Source organism: Anguilla anguilla, chromosome 18 (genome assembly GCF_013347855.1).
Source record: "Anguilla anguilla isolate fAngAng1 chromosome 18, fAngAng1.pri, whole genome shotgun sequence".
Taxonomy (NCBI): Eukaryota; Metazoa; Chordata; class Actinopteri; order Anguilliformes; family Anguillidae; genus Anguilla; species Anguilla anguilla.
The window spans coordinates 7938469-7951633 of NC_049218.1; the positions used below are offsets into that span (position 1 = coordinate 7938469).

The following is a 13165-nucleotide window of genomic DNA, read 5'->3' on the forward strand; positions in this document are numbered from 1 at the left end:
TAAGTCACAGCTGATAATGCTCGGGCTATTTTTAGCTGAGCCTGTGGCGAGCTCAGGCAGACCAAATGTAGAAAGACCGTTCGGAATGAGGGAGGTCCGTTACCTATGTGCATTTGTTTTAAACAAAGGCATGATAACTGCGTTCGCTATGGGTTATTTAACGTAATGTATGGAAGGATTTGATTTTAAATGTTCTTTGTGCTAGAAGCAAACGCCTTGGCGCGTGTTAAATGAGTTGCACTGGATTTTTAATAGGCTTGCTGGCTAACGAGTCAAGTGAGAAATGACAGAATGCCTGATTTAACAATACTTAGTGTTGCTTGCGTTGATTACATGGGTTGCGAAACAAATCGGGTTGAAATATTATTAGCTTTATCTTCAATTCACTAGATGGAACATCGGTTGCAGTGCTTTAAAGTATTATGCGAATGTCGTTTTGCTTCCAGTCTTTTTGTGATTGGGAGATGGTCCAATTATTTATTCAAATCCACCATATAAGGAGAAGCTTTTTGCAATGCGTGTTTTGCTGTGTAACATTTTTGAAGGGTAAATGGCAATTTCTCGAGAGCATGAATAGCAAGTTTCTTCATATTGCCAGCCTAGAACGATATAAATGTGCGCCTGAGGCATGTGTTTCTAAAATTACGTCATACCCACGATAAGTAACGGATAGCTGAAACCGCTATTGCTCCGCGTTGTAGAAGTCTTTTCCCTGTCAAAACGAAGAGCGGGTAGGTGGGAAAGTCGGATTGTGTTACACCCCAAATCGTAGTCTGACCCATGAGGAATGAGAACCGTGAATTCCCACCTCGTCTCCCTGTCTGAAACGTTAGGAAGAAAACGCTCCCTTTTTCACTTGGTATACACCTAGAATGAAGGTGTATTACGTAATGGAGAAAACGATGTTAGGTTTGTGCTAGAACTTCGGGAGCGCTGTTAGCTACGGTGTTAACATGAGTGACCTTAATGCTGCAGAATGCAATGTGGCTATTTCGGTAGCACTGGGGTATCCTTACAGTGTCCCTATAACCTGTGTAGGGTGTCATGGCAGAGGCTTCTCCCAGCGTGGGGTTATTGTCTGTGATCTGGCGGGGCTTTAGGGTTTAGTCTGTTGTTGATTTAAACTTGAGGTGCTCCTGCAAGTTTAGAAGAGGACCACTACTGTGAAGTTAGGTACACGCACACACTCATGTATGTCCTGAAACCTGCAGTTACCAGATTTTTAATGCCTGGGAAAGATACCATTATAATTTCAGCTGGGTTAAGTTTCACAGACAATGATAATGGATATATAGATAGCTATGGAAAATAGGGAAAAGTTTATCATTGTGGCTTTGAGGTTTTATGGCTGTTTGGCTGTGCCAAGCTGTAGTGTGAAATCTGCCAATTCCACCCGCTTCTGTTCCTGTGCTCATGGTCACCTTCATTATGACACATTGAAGAATGTTCTGGGTGTCAGACAGACCCCCCTCCTGCTGCGTACTCACCCCCTCCCCCTCCTGTCTACCCCCTGCAGTGGTGGATCTCCTGTACTGGCGGGACATTAAGACGACGGGCGTGGTGTTTGGGGCCTGCCTCTTCCTCCTCCTCTCCCTCACCGTGTGCAGCATCGTCAGCGTCTGCTCCTACGTGGCCCTCACTCTGCTGTCCGTCACCATCGCCTTCAGGATATACAAGGGCATCCTGCAGGCCATCCAGAAGTCCGACGAGGGGCACCCCTTCAAGTGAGTGAGCGGGTCGTCCCCGCCCCTACCCTGGCCCGCTCCAGCTCGCCACAGCACCACACACCCCCTTGACCAAAACATGTCCCTTACCCCACTGTGTTTGCCCAAATACTCACTTTTACTACTTAAATTTTGCCTTTCAGCAGAAGCTTCTATACGTGACAACTTGCAAGGCTAGAAAAATGGTGCTAGACCTAGAGAATGACGGTTTCAGTAAGAATATCAAAGCTAATGAGTAGGCTATATTGTTTGAAATTGATGTAAAAAAAAATGCTGTGGAGTGTTAAGAACTTTCAACTTGTAGAACTTTCAACAGAAGCCAGGATCTGATGTTTAAAAACTCAATCCCATCCATTCATTAAACTAGCATAAGGGACATGGCTTGGAACACAGTCTTTAGCATCAACATTTCAAAAAGAGCTTCTGTGCACAGAAATATGTGCCGCCACTTGATTTGTGCAGAAGCAAACCGCATTTTGACCTGGAAGGTCTTCATCATGTGTCTTTAAAACTCAATCCTGCATTTTTAATTGGTGTACAGTGCATGGCTTGAAAGTCCATTCTTTTAAATATTGGAATGAGAACTCAAATGTGATTAGAATGTTCTTAACTAAACAATCCAATGATGATGATGTAACAATCACTACTGGTAATTGAAAGCAATGGAGTTCTAGAATACTGAACTCTGTTCAAGAGGTTGATTTGCTTAAGGCTTGGAAAATCAAACCTTGAAATAAATAGCATAAGGGAACGTTTGATTGGCTAAGGGACATGGCTTGCCATGGTACAAGTTAGTGCAAGACTGCTCGGGCCATGTGCAGCTCGAGAGGTGTCCCTTGGCTGTGGTCTCTTGGTCATTTTAATGCTAGCTTCAGGGAGCCGCTGTGTCCGTATTGGATGTTAATCTTTGGTTTATGATCTTTCGCTCATCCTGTTGATCTTCTCATAAATAAAGATAGCTGAGTGCAGGTTCTAATTTTAATACTCTTATAAGAGTCCGAGTCAGAAATCTGAGGTGGATGCGGACTGTTGAGTATTCAGTCAGGTCAGGCCTTTAATCCAGGGGTGTAACTGATCTATGTTGATGCATTTTGCTTTCGGTGTAGGTGGTTGCTATTCCCCAGTTATGCTAACGGCTAGGTGAGCTAGCGCCATGCCGGCAAGTTTCCCTTCTGGGCTTCAGGAGGGCCTTTCAACAACCTCAAACCAATGCTCCTAGCCCTTCCGATCTCCTTGGCCCTCATTGGGCACATGGCCGGGGTTATCTTTATCATAAAGTAAAGACTTTAGCAATGTTTTCATTGGACGTGTGATTTTTAACAGCATGGGATCGCTGTGTAGGAGGGGTTTAGGGTAATGTTGGTGTCTCTGAGGCCTGATGGTGGAGTACCAATCAGACCACCGAGCTTTTGGCTTTAGGCACTAACCTGTTGGAGCTCTAGGCCTGCCCTGCCTGACAGGATGTGCGGTGGACCAGCAAACCAGCGCCGAACGTGTTTAAGACCGTTAAAAATGTAGAAACAGGCCTTTCTTCTGCTTTTTATTTCCACTGTGGAAAATGATGTAAGGCTCTCAACTCAGGCTTACGTTAGAGTTGTGTGAATATTTGCCAAATATTTCATTTTTAATTATATTTTTTTCATTTGATGTCATGCATCATAAAAATGCCCAGCCTGCATGGGCTTATAAGACACCATTATTTTCAGAAAAACAGATCAGAGATATGATAACCAAATAGGGCTGCATCGGTCATAGAAAGTAAACGTTTTTAAAGCTTGTGTTAATTCATCCTTATACGAAACGCTCTCAGAAATCTGGTCTCCCTTTTCATGAATGGCGCACAGCTCTTGTGTGCGTGCGTCTGTATGTATGTGTGTGCATTCATTTTTGTGTGTGAGGGAGAATTGCGTTAGGTGAGCAATGAGCTCTAACACCTTATCTCTATTCCTGGCAATTGCTTGGAAATGCCTCTGTTACATTCTCACCAAGAGCTCGTAAAGATTTATTCAGCCGGGTTTTTCTGAGATTAAACCAAGCGCCATTTAGCCTTTAAGTGGCTGGAGATTTCCTTGGGTTTGTGTGGGTAAATCATAAGTATTCTTGCATTGAATTGTAAGTAAAGCACTCTTAAAAGCAGCCCGTGTACAAGCATTGTGTGCCGGGCCATTCTCTGGTAAACTGAGCTTTTCAGAGCGGAAGCCTATACTGCAACATTATTCAGTATGGAGTCATTTCAGTGCAGCCCGCCATGCATGCGTGCTTAGGGTGGTTACTGGGCTGTTGAGGTGTGGTGTCTTGCACTGGGTAAAGGTCTCTGCACATTGATGATAAAGCGTCTGAAAGTGAGTATAGGTCTCTGCGCATTGATGATAAAGCGTCTGAAAGTGAGTATAGGTCTCTGCACATTGGTGATAAAATGTGTAAAAGTGAGTATAGGTCTCTGCGCATTGATGATAAAGCATCTGAAAGTGAGTATAGGTCTCTGCACATTGGTGATAAAGCGTCTGAAAGTGAGTATAGGTCTCTGCACATTGGTGATAAAATGTGTAAAAGTGAGTATAGGTCTCTGCGCATTGATGATAAAGCGTCTGAAAGTGAGTATAGGTCTCTGCACATTGGTGATAAAATGTGTAAAAGTGAGTATAGGTCTCTGCGCATTGATGATAAAGCATCTGAAAGTGGGTATAGGTCTCTGCACGTTGGTGGTAAGGTGTGTTAAAGTGAGTATAGGTCTCTGCACGTTGGTGGTAAGGTGTGTAAAAGTGCCCCCCCTCCCCCCTGCAGGGCTTACCTGGATCAGGATGTGGCTCTCTCTGAGGACATGGTCCACAAGTACAGCGACTTGGCCCTGGAGCGCATCAACGTGTGGATCGTCGAGCTGCGCCGCCTCTTCCTGGTCGATGACCTGGTGGACTCCCTGAAGGTAACACCCCCCCCCCCCCCCCCCCCCCGAACACGCCGGTGTTGCCGCGCTACCGTTCCACCGTAGCTGGGCCTTAATGCCCCCGCTCTGTGGTGAAATAACTGGGCTCTTCTGCTCCATGGTTTGCTCAAGAAGTGCTTTTGTCCTGATCACACTGTAGCATTGACTGTGGGTTCTACAGGGCTGATATGGATGTGGGGCCTGTATGGCTGATATACCTGCAAGGCTATCCCTCTGCACAGCAAAGTCCAAAATTCTACCCCCTGCTACCCCTTGTTCTTCATTATTGAGCCCTGCCAGGCCCTCTGTCTCCCAGGAGCCCTGGAGCTCTTCACTGGGCTGCCGTTAGCATACCGAGCATGACTAGCGCTTCATTACTCAGAGAGGCCCAATCACACGGCTCAGCGCTAATCCGGCGGCCGAGTTCTCAGGCCTGCCCTGCTGGAGCTCTCGGCTCTGGATCGCTCCCAACAGTTACAAAAACGAAAAGTACAGAAAGTGCAGTCCAGTAGCACTGGGTTCTAGGGCCAGTTTTGACTCCCTCTATCTTCTTGCTGTGCTCTGTGGCTGTTTGTTGAAGCTTGTTTTTGGTGGCAGGCATTGGTCCTGGAGAGTCACTGCGGCTGCTGGTTTTTAAAAAAAATTTCTCATTGAAATTCACAACAGATTGCGACCCTGAGTGATGTGAGTTGATGTTCTATAGCCGACTGCCTTATTTGGTAAATCGCGTGCTGGGAGGCAGCGAACCCCAGCAGGCCCTGTGGATCTCCAGGACCAGGGTTGGGGACCTCCTTGTTCTGTGAATGCTGCTTAGTGTTTGGAATCATGGAACCTTCCGGAGTGTGTGGGTGTGCTTGTGTGTTTCGGTGCCGTTTTGAACTTGGGTTTGGTGTGGGGTGTGGTCCTGGAGCTCCTCCCTCTGAGGATGGTGCGGCTACTGCAAGTGAATGGATGGCCTGTAATGAAACATGTTTTTATCTACATAGCTCTGTGTGTGTGTGTGTGTGTGTGTGTGTGTTCATGCACGTCTGTATGTGTGTGTGTGTTTGTGTGTGTGTGTGAGTGATGGTAGTGGTGGTGCTCTAATGATCCTCTCAGATCGCTTTCTCAGGGTCCGCCTCTCTGGCCTGAAATAACTCTGCTGACCACTTGTTTATCACTGGACCTTTTTCTGACCTCAGCTGAGCCCTCTACACCCTCTACACACACACACACACACACACACACACACTTGCATACATACATAATGCTTCCACTGGGATGAAGTAATTGTTACGAGTTCAGAATTCATATATATTATTCCTTATGGGTTTTATTGTGAGTATAAAATACTGGGAGCATTGGCTTTGGACTTCTAATCTTACTGAATGTGTGATTGTGTGCGTGCGTGTGTGTGTGCGTGCGCATGATCAGCAGTGGGCCCCATGTGAGAGGTTTTGGGGGAGGGTGGTCCAGCATAATGGGCTCATTGTTGGGCAAATATAGAAAACTGAGAGACAGCCCCCCCCTTCCCCCCCCCAGAACCCCCTGGAGGAATATGTGGGGGTCTACAGCCGTGTGTGTATGTGTGTGTGTGGTAGCTTTTGTAATGGGGATATATGATGCTGAGGATGTTGTGTCTTCATTTGTGTTTCCGTGAACCCTAGAGCCCTGCGATCTGCTGGTGACCTCTGGGTTAAGTTTAACACATGCCAGAGTTCTTTTTGTGGTGTTCAGTTTTTTAAAGGTGTTGAAGAAAGCACATCTTTTTTTAGGAGGCATGTTTTACTTTAAGGACAGCTAGTGTCTGTGTCTGTGCGTGTGCGTGTGCGCGTGCGCGTTTTCTGGACGAGCTACTTTCGAATGCATTTGTTGGGTTCCATTTTTGATCCGTTGGACTGAAGCGGCTCCTGACCTATAGAAGTGAATGATGATGCAAACTGGTCACCGCATGCAGCTTTAGAGTCTGATCAGAGGCGCTGCCTGGTGCCTGGATGATGGCCGGCCGTCCATGCGGAAGAGAAACAGAAACTTGGCGTTAGTTCAAGCTGTTCACCCATTTTAAAAACAAACTGACATTACTGCCTAGTCTGAAACGGCTCTGTGCTTCTTCATGACGATGCTGTAAATACGCGCGTCTTGGCCTCCTATTGTGACAGTGACCCGCAGGGCTTATTTTTTTATTGGTGTTCATGCGGCAGATATTTTGACAAGACAAAGCTGAGCTGTACTTGCTAATGAGAAACCGCGCCGCCATTTCCGCTACGGCACGTTTCACCTCGTGGGGGCTTTTTTTGAACTGTAAGGCACCTCACTGATACGCCGGGTGCATGGAGATCAATTTAAAGCAAAGTATTTAGTGATCTCATTTGTTGTGGGAGTGAAAGTGATATATCACCGCTACAGGGTAATACAGATGCCATCTCCGACATCTCATCGATGTCATAGACATTGATTTTGCAATGATCTATGGGAGCTTCATGCTTCATGCATTTTTTTGGCTACAGGTTTAACTCCGGTCCTGGAGGGCCGCAGTGCCTGCAGGTTTAACTCCGGTCCTGGAGGCCCGCAGTGCCTGCAGGTTTAACTCCGGTCCTGGAGGGCCAGGAGTTGTGACGATGACAGTTGTAGTTACAGACTGTAATATGATACCCACCCCCCACCGAGGCGCAGAATCTTTAGAATGATGCAGGGAAACGTGGCGGGGATGTGCGTAGCGTAGCGTGGCCCCAGCGGTCCTGCGGACTGGCCGTGTAAGGACAAGGCCGACGGAGTTCCTGCGTGTTCTGCCCGGCTTCTCGAAGGCCTGGAGTCCCGCCACGCCCGTAAATAACTCCCAGCAGCCCCCTGGCTGTCTGAGGAAGGCTATCTTTAGAGACGGGGCGGGGGCGTGTTACGCGCCTCTAAAAGGACTGAACGTCGCTCTCGCACAGCTGCAGGAGGTAGCGACTGCTAGCAGCATGAAGGCTAGCTGGGGAGATTTTGGGCCTGCCCAGCTCTCTTACTGACACCACTGTTTAATCATTAACTTTACACTCACTGCAGTTTGTCTTCTAAAAAAAAGACTTTAAAATGTGTGTTTTAATAGTTGGTGTTGTAGAACTTAAAGTCCCACCACACAGACTGCTATGGATCTTTATAAAAACAAAACAACTTCACTGTCAGTTTCATAGTTAAGTCTGAATTGACAGGAGGTGGGCAAGAATATTGATTAATTTTTTTGTTTAGAATGTTCCTATATTTTAATATTGGATTGACACATCTTAATGGATCATGGAGCATTAAAACTGCAGCTTCTCAGAAGGCTTATAAGGCCCACAGTGTCCTTCAGAGTGACCTCCCAGGCCCAGCTGTGCAGTTTCTCCTGGTCTGTCTCTAGCACAGAGAGATTCAGCTCTGTACAGTTTCACCTGGTCAGTGTCTGGTTGTCCGGCGGGAGGGGAGCCTGATTTGCATTTTTCTTTGTGCGAACCATGTGGTTTATGTCAAAGCAGTGCTTTAATCTTTTGATCAATACTCCTGTTGTAAATTATCCTGTTTTGTAGTAGTCTGGTCATCTGTTGAGAGAGGATGCTCCTTTGCATCACCTGCCTAAAAAGCAAGTTACGATTGATGGTTCATTGCAATGGTGAGGATTGGAATGCATCTCGCAGACTAGCTGTGTAGCGAGTTGCATTGGCTAGGTATTGGCTAGAATTGCAAGCAAAATAAGGTCACATATACCACTGAGACGCATCTTACTGACTTTGCTTCTGATTTCTGTCTCCAGGGTGGATTTGGGCTCAAACATTTGTAGGGAAGTGTGCTGGATGTGACAGGGCCTGGCAGTAACATTCAGTCTTTCTCTCTCCCTTGCTCCATCCTTCCCTCTCTCTTTCTCTCACCCCCTCCCTTCCTCCCTCCCTCCCTCTGCAGTTTGCTGTGGGGATGTGGGTGTTGACCTATGTTGGTGCCTTGTTCAATGGTCTGACTCTCATCATCTTGGGTAAGTGCGGTCATTTCTTACGTTTCCATGGTGCGAATTGTGAAAAACATGTCAAATCCTTACATCAAAGCCCAGTTGCATAGTTTTACAAGATTAGAAATTCAGCCTTGTTAAATCTGTAGCTATGTTGGCATAATAAAAATGGCCATTTCTGTTTGTCAGTTTAAACAGGAATCGATGTGTTCTTATTTCAGCCCTTTTGATAAAGAAATAGTGGCGCGGAGATACAAGATATTCAGTATCTGCAATCAGAAACTGTGTACACTGTTTTTGGATGAGGCTAAAAGGTTCATGTGTTACAAGATTCAGTGCATTTCATTCGTCAGTGAGAAGGTGTTCTGTGCCGATGGCAATCTCGTAAACATCTCTGATCTGTCTCCACAGGTGTAAAAATAATTGGAGAGGGGGCGAGTATACAGTACTGCCGTCAGTGCAGAACAGTGTTTCACTGATGAAAGCAAAATGCCAAAACAACTTTCAACCTTACCATAAAAATTTTGAATGTAGCTAGATCTTCTGAATGCACTTTTGTTGTTCAGAAATAATTGGTATCAGAAGGATTTTGTACATTCAGGCACACATGCTTGTCAAGGGCTTAGCAGGTTGAGTTTACAGGAGTTTACATTTAAAGCAGTTTAGCAACCTGAGTTTATTAGAGTTTAGCATCATAAGCTTATAAGAGTTTAGAAATGTAAGTTCATTAGAGTTTAGTGGGGCAGGTTTGCTCGATGTTGCCGGGGTAAATGTATTAGTTGGGCAGCCTACGTTTATTAGTTCAGAGATGTAAGGTAGCGCACGTTGATTAGTATGGTCGTGTAAGTTTGAGTTTAGTAGCATGCGTTTATTAGAGTCTACTGGCGTAGGCCTATGAGTTTAGTAGCTCAGGTTTGTAAGTCTTCTCGTTGTGGCCTTGGGTTATAATTCAGATTGAGGAAGGAGTTGGAGAAGGCTCTGGGTGCTCATTCCAAGGAATAGGCGCGCTGGGCCTTTGTTCCGGCCGGTTCGTGGTTATGTGTATTGTAATGTTTTGTGTGTTTTGTGCTAAACTTGGTTCTCTCCCCTTCCCCCCCCTCCCCCCCTCCCCAGCTCTGGTCGGAGTGTTCAGCTGCCCAGTTATTTATGAGAAAAATCAGGTACGTATTGAGACTGCCGGGCACTGGAAGATCATGCTGTGAGAGGACCGTGATGTTCTAATGAGATCACACGGTTCAGAGAAGTTCAGTGTCGATGTTTAAGGTGGAGAATTCTGTGGCCAAAGTTTCAAGTCTGATTGGACTGAGTTCCCAGCTTCTTTTTTCTTTTGCATTATTGACAAGAGAGAACAAAAAATGTCATGCAATGCTTTGCTTATTTAGTTCTTGCCACATTTAGCTGTCTAGAAGCTAGCTGTGCTGTGTGTTCTAAGGTATTTTTCTTCTTCTCCAGAAACAAATTGACCATTACGTGCAACTAGTAACCGGCCAAGTCAAAGACATCGTTGCGAAGTAAGTGCATTTTCTTAGGGTCGGTGTTGTTGGAGTATCATGTTATTTATAATCAACATTACTGTTACCGTTATTTAAATTTTACATTCCATTATATTTTTTGATGTACATTCTTAGTCTTACTTTAGCTTGAAATGCGAAGTTTAGACTGCCATTGTATCTGGACATACAGCATTGTCAATGTAATGCCCCTGTACTGCATAAATAGCCATTTTTGTTACCCATTCTTATATAGCAACTTGTTTGATTAGCATAGTGCAGCTTCAGTTAGAATCCACTGTACTAGACCACCAACTGCAGCTATAGTTGTTATAATTGCTATCTAATGGGTCTGAGTAGTCCTTCAAGCAGTGGTAAGATGTCTGCTCTATGTGCATGGTTTGCAGACAGATTGTCAGCAGATGTCAGTGTTCATAACCGATCGGGAACATCGAGATGTTTTAAAAGGCTCAGGCTGTCATTGAAACCTGCTGTGGGGCTTCGATCATGGCTGACGTTCCTCATTTTCCCCTTTTCTTGCGCGGTCAGGGTCCAGGCCAAGGTCCCGGGACTGAAGCGTAAGGCAGAATAAGGATCGGATGCTGGAGCCCGCATCTCTGGGACGTCTGTGGGAAGGGGTGGGGTGGTTGGGGGTCATGGGTCAGGGGTCGGTAACCCTGCACTTGTAATATTCACATCTTTCAACTTTCCAGTTTAACTGTTCTCTAGTGTTGTGGGAAAACTAAACTCGTCAGCCTGTCACTGGGTCTTTTTCCACCTGCTCTAAAGTATTCTATGCCACTACACGAGAAACTGAAAACTTTATTTATCGTGTTTAAAACACTGGGGTTTGCCTTTAGAAGGAACAAAGGAGAACTACCAATAGGAGCAGAGATGACTGAGCACGCTCTGTCCGGGCCAGTAACGTACGGAATCATGGTGTGCAAGCAGAGGTGGTGTCATTTTTTTTCTTTTCCTTTTTTTCACCCACAGTTTGTTCAATTTGACATGAAGGATGGTGGCAATTTATTTTTTAAGGGGGAGAAAAAAGAAAGAAAGTTTGATTTGGTACCATTATGGCAAGAACTGAGTACCTAAACTGATTTTTTTTTTTGGTATAATAAAAGCAAATATAGTGGTTATTGTGATTTTACTGTTTTATTGATTATGTAGTGTTTCACAAAGAGCTTGTAGTCTTGTTCAGCAGCTCCACAGTGCTCGGCATCACGTTTCCAAAGCCCACCGCCCGCTGTCCCGTACACCTTCATGCTTTCGCGTACGCGTAGGAACATGTAGCATTTCTGCGGTAAAAGAACATTTTTACTGTGCCCTGGTCGCCCCATTGCAGCTGCCGCCTCAGACTTTGGAAGAACACGTTTTACAAATCATGGAACTTCAAGAAAGGAAAAAACTAAAAACTCTGCTGTCTAATCTGTGGATCCACTATCTGAAGCTGCGGCGACCATCTGAACTTGGAAACGTGAAAAGCATTTGTTTGTCATGCAAGTAATTGTGAATGGAAAACTTCATGCAATTTGTGATGAGTTCCGCTGAGAACTGTCTGTGGATGCATTGTGAAATGTAAACAAATACCAATAAAGCTAATAGACAAACGACCGTGTGGTGCGCTTTGTGGTGGGGCCAATTTTAATGAGGGCTTCGGGATGAGGTCACAGACTGAAGACCCTTATGTTCATCACTGAGGTGGAATATAATCACCCCCTGTAGTGATCCACCCGGGCTACTTAACTCCAGGTCCTGCTCCAATACTGCACTACTCCAGGAAGTAGCTCATTGGTGAAATCTGGTGGTGTAGTTCATGGCTGGAGCAAATGCCTGCGGACACTGGTGCCGCCAGGACCTGGAGTTGAGCAGCGCTGCTTTGCACCAGTGGTTCTCAAACTCGGTCCTGGGGGACCCCTGTGTATGCTGGTTTTCATTCCAACCTCGACAGCAATCCCAGAATTTTAACAAGCTCTTCATTTTTCTTAATTAGGTGCTTTTCATGTTTTAGAGCTGGGCTCCCCAGTCTTATCCAGAAAGGGCCAGTGTGGGTGCACACACCTGATCCTGATTCTACTAATCAAGGTGCTTAGCAATGACTCTAGTGATTGATAAGTAGAATCAGGTGTGTGCACCCACACTGGCCCTTTCTGGAACCCCAGCTCTAAAACATGAAAAGCACCTATGAACAGCTTGTTAAAATTCTGGGATTGCTGTTGAGGTTGGAATGAAAACCAGCATACACAGGGGTCCCCCAGGACCGAGTTTGAGAACCACTGCTTTACACTATAGCAGTGGTCCCCAAACTTGTCCTCGAGTACCCCCAGCGAGATCCAGGTATTTAGTGCTCCGCCTCAGACACACCTGATGCAGCTAATCAGAATATGGCTGGGGGCACCTGAGAAGAAGTTTGGGGTTCCCTCTGCTATAGAATGCATTTGGAACTGAGCAACAAACCCTGTAATGCAATCATATTGGATGAAGAGGGGTCATTTGAATATGACCAAAGGGATAATGTACTTAAAAATATTCTGTTAGCAGGTAAGACATATTCAAAGATATTTGTGGCCCTTTTTTTTTTTTTTTTAACCCTTCCTTCCGAGGTGAATTACTATGGTAATTTTTAAACTTTGCTTACTGTACACTTTCTGCGTATCTAAAAAGGACTGAATAGTGACCTTAAAAATGTGTGTTGATGACATTTCAAAATGGTCCTTTTCTGACCTCAATGTGTCCAAAAGGCCGCCCTTGTCTCCTGTTTGTCTTGTGACTGCCTCTTGCTGCTCACATGACCCTGCCTGACCCCTCAAAGGAGGAAGTGTTCAGTTCTTCCTTTGTCAGCCGATTGGTGGTTTGGAGTGTAGATGCAGTGTTGGAATGGTATTGGAGCTCGGGGTGCAATTAGGGCTTAATTTCGGTTTATGTACTTCCATCAAAAACTCACCCCTGAGACTTCTGGGATGATGATTCTCATGTGGTTTTTGTTTTAAAAAAAGGAACTTAAGAAAAAGAATTTAACTATAATTTATTTTTTTTACAGAACCTTCCCATATATAGAACATCTACCTTTTCACACATTCATTACATC

The 13165-nt window shown here is 45.3% G+C and overlaps 1 protein-coding gene across 8 annotated transcripts in view; it reads left to right on the forward strand.

Moving 5' to 3' along the window:
• Window positions 1–11690, forward strand: part of LOC118217966 (reticulon-4-like) — a 29541-nt gene extending 17851 nt beyond the window's left edge. For all 8 annotated transcript variants that reach the window (XM_035400224.1, XM_035400225.1, XM_035400226.1 and 5 more), the window contains 6 exons: window positions 1517–1724; window positions 4509–4647; window positions 8542–8611; window positions 9698–9744; window positions 10037–10095; window positions 10624–11690. In XM_035400224.1, coding sequence (XP_035256115.1) covers window positions 1517–1724; window positions 4509–4647; window positions 8542–8611; window positions 9698–9744; window positions 10037–10095; window positions 10624–10666 — 566 coding nt within the window. In that variant the 3' untranslated portion in view covers window positions 10667–11690. The remainder of the gene's footprint in view (window positions 1–1516; window positions 1725–4508; window positions 4648–8541; window positions 8612–9697; window positions 9745–10036; window positions 10096–10623) is intronic.
• Window positions 11691–13165: the final 1475 nt, after the last annotated feature.